The 13,653-nt window shown below is 32.9% G+C and overlaps 1 protein-coding gene across 1 annotated transcript; it reads right to left on the reverse strand.

Annotated features, from left to right (window-relative positions):
* Positions 1 to 5,249: 5,249 nt before the first annotated feature.
* LOC107962321 (uncharacterized) lies at positions 5,250 to 6,688 on the reverse strand. The gene has a single exon (XM_041115510.1). The coding sequence runs from the start codon at positions 6,302 to 6,304 to the stop codon at positions 5,720 to 5,722; it is 585 nt and encodes a 194-aa protein (XP_040971444.1). The 5' UTR covers positions 6,305 to 6,688; the 3' UTR covers positions 5,250 to 5,719.
* Positions 6,689 to 13,653: the final 6,965 nt, after the last annotated feature.

Here is a 13,653-nt window from a genome sequence, read left to right on the forward strand (position 1 = left end):
ATTGAAATATTTCAGTTCAGTTAATTTTTTTGAAAAAATTTTGATTCAGTTAACGGTTAAAGAATTAAAAACTTTGATTAATTTGGTTAATATTAATTCGGTTCGATTAATCAATCGACTAACCGTTTGAACACCTCTAACTGAAATAGTAATTCCATCCAATTTTTTTACTACTTCATTTTAATACCAATGTATTTAATAAATTGTTTTTATATAATTACACTAACAATCAGAGAAAAGATAAAAGGATAAAAATTATTTAAAAATTGCACATTTCTTTCATTAATAATTTACTTAAACTTAAAAATAATCTAAAATTAGAAGAAAAAAACCCAAATTAATTGTGCTATTAGGTGACAGTCAGTTGAGTTGAAAAATATAAAAAATCAACTTAACTAACTTTATATTTTCTCAAACCGAAACTGAATCAATTTTGGAATAAAATCGACTACATCGAACTAACTTTTATTGGTAGATTTTATCCAAAAATAAATTTAACCAAAAATTTTAATTAAAAAATATTTATTCTTAATAAATTATATAAAATCGAACCAAATTACAACTACTACTACTTTATCACAAAAACAAACTAAATTAGCTTTTTACACAAAAGGTAAGTTCAATACACTAAAACAAAGTTGCCATATATTCACGTACAACATTCGCTCTATAAGTATAAAAAACCATTGATGTAAGGCTCCAAGATTCATACAGGTGGTCAAATAGGATAACCCAACCAAATTTATACCGTTGTTATAGGGTGTGTCCATCTGGTATATGCCTGATTTGCTTTTGTTGGTTATCCCGCTAAGCCTTTACTGACGGACGTAACATATAGCGACAGACTTAGAAATGATTTCCGTTAGTAAAAATATTTTTGTTATTTCCATATTTTTATTGGTATTTAGGCATTAAATTAATTTTAAAACATTTTTTATATTTAAATATAATTGATCATAATATAAATTATTTAAAAACATTTTAAATAAAATTATAATTAACATTTTTGACAATTAAATATACAATTTTGTATCTATTTTTTCCATTTGGTCACTGGCAATTATATTTTTAAAATTGAAATATTAGAATTAAATATAATCTAAAAAATTGATTAAAATATTAAAAAAATAAAAACACATTTTATGTCAAATAATATATACTCATGCATGGTTAAGCTAAACATCAAAACGTGATAAAAAGTTTACAGACTACAAAGTTAACATAATCCCAAGAACATAACAAAAATAGTTGGTCTCTTATCCTTCCGTTGATTATACATAGTTTGTAGCTTTCATACAATGGAATCAACGCGAGATGCAAATTCACACTTCAATCAATGTAAATTTCTATCAAGACTTTCTTCGGAAAACAACTCGAAGTTTAAATCTTTAAAAATTTTACGAGGATAAATCAAACATGTAACACTACACTGTCAACAATGAAAAAAATATTTCCAAGTGACTTTTAACATACCAGTTTTATATATGGCAGTGTAACAGAGACAAAGAACTCTTCCTTTCATGTGATGTGAAGTTCCATCATGAGAAATAAGAGAATGAATAATATTTATATATATTTTGTTTGTTTATATATAGAAATCAAGACTATCAAGTACTATAATTTCTTAAAAAATAAAAAAGGAAAGCAACCTGCAAAGTGAAGGCTACAACAAGGATTGTGAAGGCGTGACAAGTAGCTTCTCAATTTGGACTCTCATTATCCAGCCAACCACAACGCATAAGGGAACCTGAAATTTGTAGATAATTAATTAATCTCAATTCCATCTGAGACTAATTTTATAATCAAATTAAGTTGTTTTGGCTTTCTCGATTTGGTTGTTGTTTTAAACTCAAGATGTAAAGTTAATGTTGTCTTTTCGAATGTTTAAGTCTAAATCAAGTTTAGTTTAAAGTCAATTAAACTTTATAAATAGGATCTTTGACGAGAGACATATTTATCCCCGCTCTCAACTTTATTTGATTTTGTATTTTATTTTCTTTAGAGGTTGCTAAACTCTTCTTTTTAGTTGAAGTAATATTTAAAGTTTGATTTTACACATTTGTGAGATCGACTTGTTCTTAATCTTTTTTTTTCTCTTTAGCATTTACATCGCTTCTGATTTAATTACAACTATTCAAGTTCGTTATAATATTTGGCTGGTATTTGATAGCTTAAATAACTGCTTTGTCAATTAGATAATTAGTCGATCGATTGATTTCTAGTATTTGTTACGTCTTCATGATTATTTGTATTGTACGGGTATGAGATCTAACTTAAATAAACCTTGATTGTACGTTTGTCGATTAGAATTTGGTCTCTTTTGTTTTTAAGGATATTGATATATTAAATTTCTAAGCGATCATGGGTTGTTTGTTAATAAAAAAAGTAATTAATGACGATTGTCTTAATTATCAAGAAGGAAAGAAGTGATTAGGTTATTAGGCGATCGTCAACAACTATAACCAACTTATTAAACAAAATCAAAATTTATATTTACATTAATGATCAAACTTTTGAATCAAATAAAAAGTTTACTTTGACAAGACTTTCATCTCATTGATTTTCCTTAATTTTAACTATTGTTTTCCTTGTTTTTCTTCAAATCTTAGTTTTAATTTTTAACTCTTTTTTTCTTTTAAAAAAATCTTTTTTTAATTTGTTTTAATTTAAAAAATAGAATTAATATTGATGTATGTGGGTTCAATTTTGTTCATCATTAAAAATAAATTAATGTAAAAGTGATTGAGAAAAGGATATATAATAATTTAAATTTTACAAGATAAGATAAAATGATGACTGTATATGCCAAAAATAAATAGCTATACCGATGAGATACATTCAAATGTTTCAAAATTAGTATTGAAGCCTTACAAAACAAAGCCTAATATGCCTAATAATAATGAGTTGTTTAAAAGTCATGTCAACCATTAATATTGAAGCCTTAAATTATTATGTATAATATTTTTTTTATAGTAGTTGATTATTATAAATTTAAATATTGGAGTAGGGTCCCAACTCCCAAGTCGCCAATCCAAGTTTGGAAGAAAGAAATTTCTTATTAACAGTATACATAGCTACTACGTATATTTATAAGCAAAAGGAATGGCCCCCATTCCTTAATTTGCCACTTGTAAAGATGGAAGACGACAAGATTGACGACCCGATTTGGAACATTTTATCTACCATCAAGATTTTAATCCAAAATTTTATATAATGAAAAAAAAACATGGGCTGAAATACTAAGAAAATGAACAGCTTACAGTTTAAAAATAAAATAGACACCCCATCTTCACATTATTATATAACAATGCGGCAAAGAGAGGCGCCCCCGCCGCTTTAAATTGTTATTTTTTTCTTTTTTGCTTTTTAATTTCAGGTCTTTTTTTTTATATATAACACATATTTATGGTCTAACCAAAAGTGATGCATATGGAGGGTTTAACTAATCATAAGATTTGGAAACGAAATTAAATTATTTGGATATGGTAATGCTTTTTCTTCATTGAATATTGCATGACCTTGATTCTCCGAGTTAAACAAATTCGATAATTTCTTATTTATAAACATTGTAATGAAAAGCTTAATAATATGTTTCTAGTTGAAGTAGTAATAAAGGGGGTATGGCCCTCTTCCTTGTCCGGGCATTTCAACTGCTGTGTCCAATCATGGATCAATCGTCCCATAATTTGTCCTCCTATCCTATGTATGTCGGCAAACAGTGTTTAACACTTGAGATCACATTTCACAAAAACATCAACCTTATGCGGGTCTCATCACTATCTTTACTTTACTAGTACAACAAGGTTAATCTTCCCTTTTTAAAAAAAAAATTCAAATATATGAACACAAGGCAATAATTTTATCTATTTAGGATTCAGAAATAAAAAAAGGGTTCAATTCAACCATCAATGAAAAAGGATGGAAAAAGACATATTTCAAAAAAGGTTTACAGAATGAAGCAGATAAAATGAACTGCAACTCTGTCATGCCAAGGCACCAATTGAAATAGATAGTGTTACAATGATATCTATCTTATGTTACCTTTTTGTTGGCCCCAGATGGTGGGACTGCGAAAACCCCAGAAACTAAAAGATAAAATAAAATCTGCAAATTATAGCTTCAGAAACATATATATATATTTATATATTAAGATGGAAAATAATGGGGATGAAGAACGTAGGTAGGTAGCTAGCACAAGTGAAACTCAAGCAAAAGAAACAAATAATCCAGCCAATGTAGTGGTCAAACTTTACTGTTAAATTAGCTTTAAAGGATGCTGTTGGCACTCACCATCTAATAAATCCATCTTGTAAAACAACAAGAAGAAAAAATGAAAAAGTTACAAGACATTTATATGCCCCCCTCCAAAGCCCACTTTGTTTAGTGCAACTGCAATTATAATTATTCTATAGTGGAAAAAAGGTTTTATACGTGGGGACTATTATTCCTTACACTCTCAAAAGTCACTTTGATTTAATTAATTTCTTTTTCTTTTTATTTGTTTATTTATTTCTCTAGTTGATGGGGATATTTCATTGTGGTTCCAAGCTCCCTAGATGTTTATGGATTCTAGCATATCATACTAAAGATCATCATGTGAACTCTTCTCCTTTCGGTTTTGATTGTGGAACATGGCATATATAGCTTTGATCATGTGCTTTCATCACAATGAATTGTCACTTTTCATCAATATAGGCTCTTTGATTTTTCATTCTTTTATAGAAACTAATGATTGAGTTGGCTTTTATTTCTTTTATACATATTACAAAATTGACTGAAAGTTTTTCCCATTTTAATTCCATCTTGAATATCGTTTTATGTTGATTTACACAAAAGATTTGTATCACCCCACCACAAGAAAATTATGCAACTATCTTCAAATTTTTTATTAAAGAGATCCTCTTCCTTTTTCTTGCTTTCAAATATGATATGATTAACTAATAATTTAAAGTCTATTGTAAATCATTAAATGTTATATCCGAATTGCAAGTTTTATTTAAAATTATTAGTAAATTTTTAGTAAAAAAGAAATTAATTGATGAAATTTTCCAAGTTATCCATGGTTGAAAGTGACGGTCCTCACATCATCATCATAACGATGAGAAACCACCTTTGCATTTACCCCTTTTAAAGATTCTAATAATCTTAAATGCCTTGAATTGGAGTCCATACCAAATTTATGCTTACTGTTTATCGTACCCTTTCATTCCCCCGGCAAATAATTACTTCCCCCACACAATAAAAATAAATACCACAAATAATCCTTCTCTCAGCATTTACAAAAAAAAAAAACTTACAACTTCCAAGAGATTTGGCACTTAAAAACCCGGCAACTGTGGCAAATCATCCGGACCCAAGATCCCACAATAACAGCATGTGTTGTATGATTTATCATCACCACAGTTCCCAGATTTCAGCTTCATTTCTTTTTTTCTCTTGCATTGCATTCTTATTTTTTATTCTATGCCTATATATACAAAACTCAAAATAAAAACTAATAAAAGGGCAGAAAAGAAATGTAGAAAAGGAAGTGGGAAACTTATAAAAAAGAAAAAAGCAAATAAGCAGCTTGTTGCTTCAACCCTAATGGATGATAGGGCGGATTTTTTTTCCTAAAAATGAATCAGATAGAAATCTGAAGAAAATTGTAAACCCCATAGGCATACTTCTAATAGAAAATAGTAGTAGTAGTAATATAACAGAGTGACGTGGATGATGATCATCCATCGTTTGGAGATTCGGAGATGCTCTCTAAGTGTGGTCTCCACACCCCAACTCGGCCTCTTCTTCGATCCCTTTGCGTTGATAGTTTCTCTGAAAGTATCTCACTTAAATACTGATCCGATATCAAAAGATTCGACATTGAAATTGTGTTGTTGTTCTTGTTGGCGTTGCTCATGCTTCGGCTGTGATTATGCTGGCGGTTGCGGCCGTTGCTACTGGCGCCGCCGCCGTTGTTGTTGGTGGTGGTGTCAAGCCTGTCTCTTTTTTTCTTCTTGGTTGTTGAGGAAGTTTTGGAACGGGTTTTATCGGGTGTTGAAGGGAGTGGTATTAGGAAATAAATCTTGCCACGTTGAAGTTCGGCGTCGGGTGGGACGATGACGATTTTTGGGACCATCCCATCATCGGAAGAAGAAGAGGAAGGCTTCTTTAGAACGTGTTTAGGGTAAGCCTTCATGATGTCGCTGGCTTTGATGGAGCCACTGATTTCTTCAACGCGGCCATTGGAGTGTACTATTCGAATCACATCGAGTGCTCCACAGGGCAGAATGCAAGAGATGCAGCACCGGATTGTGTTCTTCATGCCTCTTCTTTCTCTCTATATTGGCCTCTCATAGAGAAAAAAAGAAGAACAAGGAGGGAGCAAATGAAGTAATGAAAGAGAGAATACAAGAAGAGAAAAAAAAAAAAAGAAAGAAAGAGAAATCTCTTTTTTCTTTAGCCTTGGCTAACACAAAGAGAGTTGGGAATCAGTCACCCAAAAGAAAGAAAGGAAAGAAAATTAATGATGTTTTTTTATTATATACACAATTAGCTATTCCAACCCCCTCTCCCCTGGCCCTTTTTCTCTGCTTTTTTGAGGGAATTTTTTTCCTTTCACTTGCTTAGGATGAAATCTATGGCATGAATAATTGCACCTTACTCTGTACTTTGCCTTTTGGATCCATCATTTAGGGCCCCCATCTCCCTTCCCTTCACTAAGATCAATAATTTTGGGGGGGTTAGTATTGCTAGGTTGGAGAGCTTATGGGTGACACATGTTAGTGCATGATTGGAACTGCCAAGTAAGCCAGAACAAGACCCTCCTGCCAGGGGATGACCAATGACACATGATTCAATCACCTTATGACAAGTGTCATTTTCAAGACCCAAAATGCCACTATTATTAGATGGGGCCACTAGGATAAAGAGAGAGAGAGAGAGAGAAGCCTTGTTTAGAGTTCAAAAAAATTGGGCATTGTGAGAAGGGAGGGAGATTGGGGAGTTGGGGTTTAGGGAAATCTTCTTTTAAGAGGGATTATGAATTGTGATCTTCCAATATTCCCAAGCAAGATCATGTGGGTTGTGGTTTTCATTGGAAAGCGAGGTTTTAGATGGTAGAGTTTAAGAATTCTTCTATTTTATCATTTCCACCCCTTTTTTGTGGTTTCAGATTTATTTCTTCCTTTCCTCAAGTGATTAATTTGCGACATATAGCTTCATTCCCAGTTCCTAAATTCTCTAGACCTCACTTGAGAGTGATTGTTTTAGTTCCCACTTTTCACATATACACTTAGTTCAAGCATTCTTTTGTAAGTAAGCATGAAGGTTCAAAAAAAACTAAGATCATGACACCAACAAGAAGCAAAAAAGATTCAAGTTAATCCCTTAAAAAAGGGTATTAAATGGCTGGATTTGATGTTTTACAATTTCGTTTTCACTTGGGGGACCAAAACAAAATTAGTATGACTACATTGAGAATTAAACAAAGGTTAACAGTTAATAAAACACTGTTTAATGTTAGTCATGTCCCATCCAAGCATGGCCCTACCAATTAAATGGTTCAGATGTAGATGTTAGTGGGTAACATGTGAAAGTATGGAGAAAGGAGGGTCCATTGAATTGTGAAGGCTTTTTCAAATTTTCTTTCAAATAATAACCCTTCTTGATTGCTAAATTAGCTCACCAAATCCATTCACCTTTTTTTTTTTTGAGAACTTATTTGACTGTCTTACATATACTTTTAGAGCCCTTTTAATCAGCTTAATTATGATTAAACAAATTACTAAGTATATAATAAAAGAAAATATATGGGCCCCTTAACCACACATCAATCACATTGGCAAAAAGGATGTACTTTTTAAGATGTGCTGTTATGGACCAAATCCCCTTTTATCTCCACATTAAACAAATCAAATCTTATTTGAAGATTGATTTAGTCACAATCTTCTTTGTCTTTTTTTTTTCTTTTCTTTAATGTCTTATAATTATTCTTTTCATTCTTTAAGACTATATAATTTCAACTAACCACTAAAAGAACAAATTTTTAATCCACTTGTTTTAAAAGAGATGGTGATAATAAAGTTTAGCAAGTTTGTACTCTCTATATATTTATATATAAGTAATTATCTCATGACCTTTGTTCATCCTACATTTCTCTTACATATATATCTAGGACAATTAAAAAATTGTGATATATGGGATATTGTAGAATTTAAAATTTCATGATAAATGTGTAAAAATACAAGTCATATATATATACTAAAATTCATATGAGAAAATAATATTTTCAAAATAAATAGTATTTATTAAAGTAATTATATTTTGAAATAAAAATCAATTAAAATTTTATAAATTATTTGTAAGTGAATGTGTATTTTTAATGGTAGTCATTTATTATTAGAGATAAAAATAAAAAATATTTTGGTGGGCAACTTTTAAGAGTAGATGACATTCCTATGAAAAATGTGTTATAATTAAATTTTGATTTGTTTTGGTAATTTCATTATTGAGTTGGTGTCATTGAATCAAGTGACACTAAATCAAGCAGTCATTTTATAATATTATCAGAATTTATCAAGTCTACAATGTAGGTAAAAAATATAGTATATATAAATTTTATAATTTATTTTTCAATATTTTTATTGTTACTATATATGATGTCATGTAACGTTTTTTTATTGGATTGAAACGTGACGTGACATATTTTAATTGGGTTACATTTCAATCAATTTTTAACAATAATAAGTTTTTTAAATTGTGATGGACTGAAGTAATTAAGTATAATTTGAAAAAAAATTTATCAAAATGAAAAAAATAAGAAGAAGAAGTTACATAAAAAGATAAGTGATAGTTCCTTTTCCTGGTGAATGAGGGTTTTTAATTTTGGAAAATATGAATGTGGTAATTTAAGAATGAAATTATGATGAGTGAATAATTTTAAAAGTAATATTTTCCAATAATTTTATTTGTTTTTCATTTTTAATTAGTTAGTGGTGTTTTGGTAATTTTATATTGATGAATTTAAGATATAGATTTTATTATTAGTTTAGGCAATATCTTTTTTATTTTTTAGCTAAATATGTTTTCAATTAATTCAACAAATTTTTTTTACATTCAATTACTTAATTTATCAAATCATTTGGTAAAGAGAAACTAGGGATGAAATCACTGTACTCTATGTATTCATCCTTTTTATCTCTCTTCAGCTACTTCCCAATTCCACACTCTTGTGCTTCTGCTTGTTTATTTTCGAAAATTTTCATTCCATAAAGTATAAAAATGGAGCTATTTTTTATTATGTAAACAAGGTTACCTTCAAAACTCAAAATTGAAGTCAAACTAGTGAGCTTAACTCACCTAAGTGTTTAGGTGAGCAACTCACTAATTTAGTAACATTGTTATAAAATAGAGCATTATTAGTTTCAACTGTATTGAATAGAAAAGGAAATGTAATTGCATACTTGTTGTTTATTCTTTTGGAGAAATGGCATAAATAATGGGGTCAAATGTAAACCAAACTTTATCGATGAGGTTGTTTAGCAAAGCTCCAATTATGGCCGACTTCACTTCAACACCATTTCCAGACTTCCGGGTCTTTGTTTTTTAATTTCACTCCATGTCCTTTAAGATAACGATACCAAAACCTCTTGAATTTTTGTAAACAAAATAAAGGAGTTGGATTTCCTCTATATTAACTCTTAATTATTTTATGATTAAAAACATTCCCAAACCTCTATCTCCGTTTTTCAAGGTTACAAATTTACTATTATGAAAGACTTTGAAAGCAACCAACTTTAAACGAAAACAAGTGTGTTTTGAGAGTTTGAGTGATTTACCACTCCTTTCTATATGCACTTACATAATTATATATTTATTAATAAATATTGAATAGAAATTAATGGCTAAACAAGCTTCTATCTCAAAACTTTCGTATTCAACTCGTCCATAAAATTCTCCTTGCACAATCTTTGTAACACCCCAAAATTTATATTTTTATTTTTGTGATTATTAACACAAGTGTGTATTTACTTCAGTGGTTATATGTTTTGGGTGTGTGTGTAAGGTCCCAAGTTCAAGCCTTTCATTGGGTAAATTTTGGTATTTTCTGAATAAAGCCTTCACCTTGTTCAATAGGCTTATATTTAAGTATTTGTAAAATAATATCAAAATGGGCCTGCTGGTTTGGAGGTTAGGTGGAGTGTAGGTTTGTTGAAGGTCTTGTGTTTGAATCCTTGCGTGAGCGTAAGAGGTCTATTTTTGCTTGTTTGGCTGTGAGAGTTTCGGTCAAACAGAAATTCTGAGTAATGGGTAGTTGCTGGAGAAAAATAAGGGGAGTTGAGATATTGGAATTATCGGTTATTCCTTTATTTTTTCAAAATTTCGTTTTTCTCTCACCCTCTCAAAGTTTTCCCTTCATTTGTTTTTCCCTTCCATTCTCCCTGCCGAAATCCTCCTCTCTACTTCACTATCATTACCGTTTCTTTTATTTTTATTTTTTTCGTTCTTTCTGCAAACAAGTGACCGAAGATAATAGTTTTCGCCCTTTTGAGCCTTATTGGTAAGTTGATTAAGTGTGTTTCGCATTTGTAACGAATATTCTATTAATAGGGGGCTAATTTGGTATTTAGGTGGAAGATAAGAGGCGGTGGACAGCCAGTCAGGGCTTGAGTGTTGCGAGATTACCATTACTTGCTCGAGGTAAGGACGTTGTTAGATTAAGGGGAATGTTCCTTTTGATGTTACTTTGGTCGAATATAGGTTATGGAGTGTTCGGGGTTCATTTCAGCATCAAACCATAACAGGTGTATACTCGAAACACAGGAAACAGGGTTCGACAAAAAGCCAAAAAACCATTCTGTCGACACCACACGGGTGTGTGGTCACCCGTGTGGTAGGCCGTGTGTGACAACACGGCCGTGTGATTGACAAGGCCAGGTCGTGCATGCTAGACACGACCGTGTGAGGGCTAGGTAGGCAGTGTGCGACACACAGGCTAGACGAAACTGGGCCGTGTGGGCCCACACGGACGTGTAAAATTCTGGGCCAGGCTGTATGATCCACACGGCCAAGGCCAATTCGGGTCGCATGGGTTGCACGGGCGTGGGGCCCACATGAGCAGGCCACATGAGCGTGTGAGCCTATTTTTCTAGAATGATCCATAAGGTTGTACGGGTCACCCAAGCCGACTGTGGACCTATTGTAGGGTCGGTAAGCATTACTTAGATCCTTATTTATGTGATCTGATTATATGGTGTCTGATCTCTATACTGAGCATGAATTCTGAAATAGGAATGTATGAACTGCAATTGCATAATAGCATGACATTTTATGTATGTTGTATTACATTGGGGTCAGTTGATGATTTAGTGGAGGAAGTGTCTAAAAGGCTCTTAAGCTTGTTATCTGGTAGTTGTGCTGCGATATTCTAACTTTGTACCATATTTCAATGCAAATATCTACTTATGTGCCGCATTTCAGTACAACATGGTGTGTAGGGATGGGTGGGTCGATTTAATCCCTACATGGTATGTAAGGTTGGACGGAGATGGTGTGTAGAGGTTGGTGGGTAGGATTCTGATATTCTGTTCTGATCTGCATATCATATCTGTGATGGGCTAAGGCCCTAATTTATATTTGATTCTATATTTGAGTGGGCTAAGGCCTACACTGATTCTGTAATGGGTTTAAGCCCAAACTTTATATACATGATTGATTTCTGATATTATGTTGTGTGCATGTATTCTGTGGGGATTACACACTGAGTTGCGAAAACTCACCCTTTTCTATTTGACCTGTTCAGGTAATCTCCAGCATTAGATGGATCGGAGCAGCAAAAAACTCGGTAGTGACCATCACTATTTCGTACTGTTTTAATTCGGTTTTTTTATTTAATTAATTTCTCGTTAATAATTTGGGTATATATTTTTGTAATTGGGACTTCTGGGACTGACTGTTTAAATTTAGGATTATACTTTGCTTTCCAGTTTTAACACTACAAAAACACGACGTTTTCTTGAGATTAAAGTTTACCTAAAAATGAACTGTTTTTTAAAATAAAAAGTTCACAAGCTTCCGCTAAAAAGTCTCGTTTTGAACTATAACAACGAACACGCATTTTTCTGAGTTAATTAAAGACTAATAAATTAGAAGGGTTTTCACTCGATGAATTAGACTACAAATTTAATTCCATGTGACATCGCCAGATTCGACTATAACGTCTAGGCTGAGTTTGGGCTGTTACATTCAGTGGTATTAGTGCCAGGTTTCAAAACTCTGCTGTGAAATTTAGGTTATAAAATTGGTTTTTAAAGAAATTATTTCCAAATGTTTTCAAATATTCTGGTTAAGTGTGCTTTACAGAGTCTCCGGCACCGATCTTATAAGTTTTCTAAAATTTGTACTGTTTATTTCGTAATACTGTACATAGTATACTCTGAAACTACTATAGGTAGTAAACCATATTGAAACTGTAATGAGACTGCGACTAACGGAAACAAACTCTGAACTTCTGATACTGTTTTGCATAAATCATCTGTTAATAAATACTGAAACTATAACTGATCCATAAAATTTGTGATACGGTTAAATTTGATTAGACAATTAGCGCACAAGGTCTCTGCGGAGTAGCATTAGAGGCCGTTGAGGGGCTCGACCTGAGTCCTCCTCATGGATAATATATCAGATTTGGACACGAGTGAGACGCCAGTGTCGCCTGCTATTGAAACTGGGTCTCGTGATCACATGGCTTCGGACGATGCATTGTCCTAGGCTATGCTCAGGATTTTGGAGAAGGTCACTGCACCCAATGCTAGATCTAGGGGCAGAGGGTCGGTTACAGAATGGTTCCGGTTCAATAGGGCTGAGTTATTTAAGGGTGTCATTGGAGTCACCCCTAACATGGCCGAGTACTGGATGGAGGCCACTAAAAGAACCATGGATGATTTGGATTTTAACCCCGAGTAGAAAATGAAGGGTGTTGTTTCCTTGCTTTGCAATTAAGCATACCAATGGTGGCTGACCGTTAAGGAAGACATTCAGCCCGAGCATATATCATGGGATTTCTATAAGACAACATTTCAGAGTAAGTATGTGGGGACAAGCTACATCGACGCTAGAAGACGTGAGTTCTCAAATCTCACACATGGTGATCTATCAGTGGCTAAGTGTGAGGTCGAATTTCTGAGACTAAACCATTATGCGCGAGGCATGGTGGCATCTGAATATGAGAGGTGTCTCTGTTTTGAAGATGGCCTTAGGGATAACCTGAGGGTGCTAATAGCTCCGTAGAGGGAGCGTAATTTTACTGTTCTAGTTGAAAAGGCTAAGATTGCTGAGGATGTTAAACGCGTGGAGGGCCAGAACAGGGATCGCGAGAGGGGTAAGAACAAGAGGGATTCAAAGCCCTCAAGTTTGGTGTTGAGGCTTAAGAAAAAGGCCAGACCTGATGTGCCAGTTAGAGTTGGGACCTCTGTTGCACCTACTGGGATCTCACCTTGTGGGCATTGTGGTAGACGCCATCTGGGCGAGTGTTGGAAGATTACTAGGGCGTGTTTGAGATGTGGGTCTACTGAGTATCGTGTTAGGAAGTGTCTACTGAGGACTAATCAGATGCAAGCTACAGGTTCAGGCAATGCACAGCCACTGAGGGTAGTTCAGCAGCCACCTAGGGGC

This window comes from Gossypium hirsutum, chromosome A06 (genome assembly GCF_007990345.1).
Source record: "Gossypium hirsutum isolate 1008001.06 chromosome A06, Gossypium_hirsutum_v2.1, whole genome shotgun sequence".
In the NCBI taxonomy this organism is placed as follows: domain Eukaryota; kingdom Viridiplantae; phylum Streptophyta; class Magnoliopsida; order Malvales; family Malvaceae; genus Gossypium; species Gossypium hirsutum.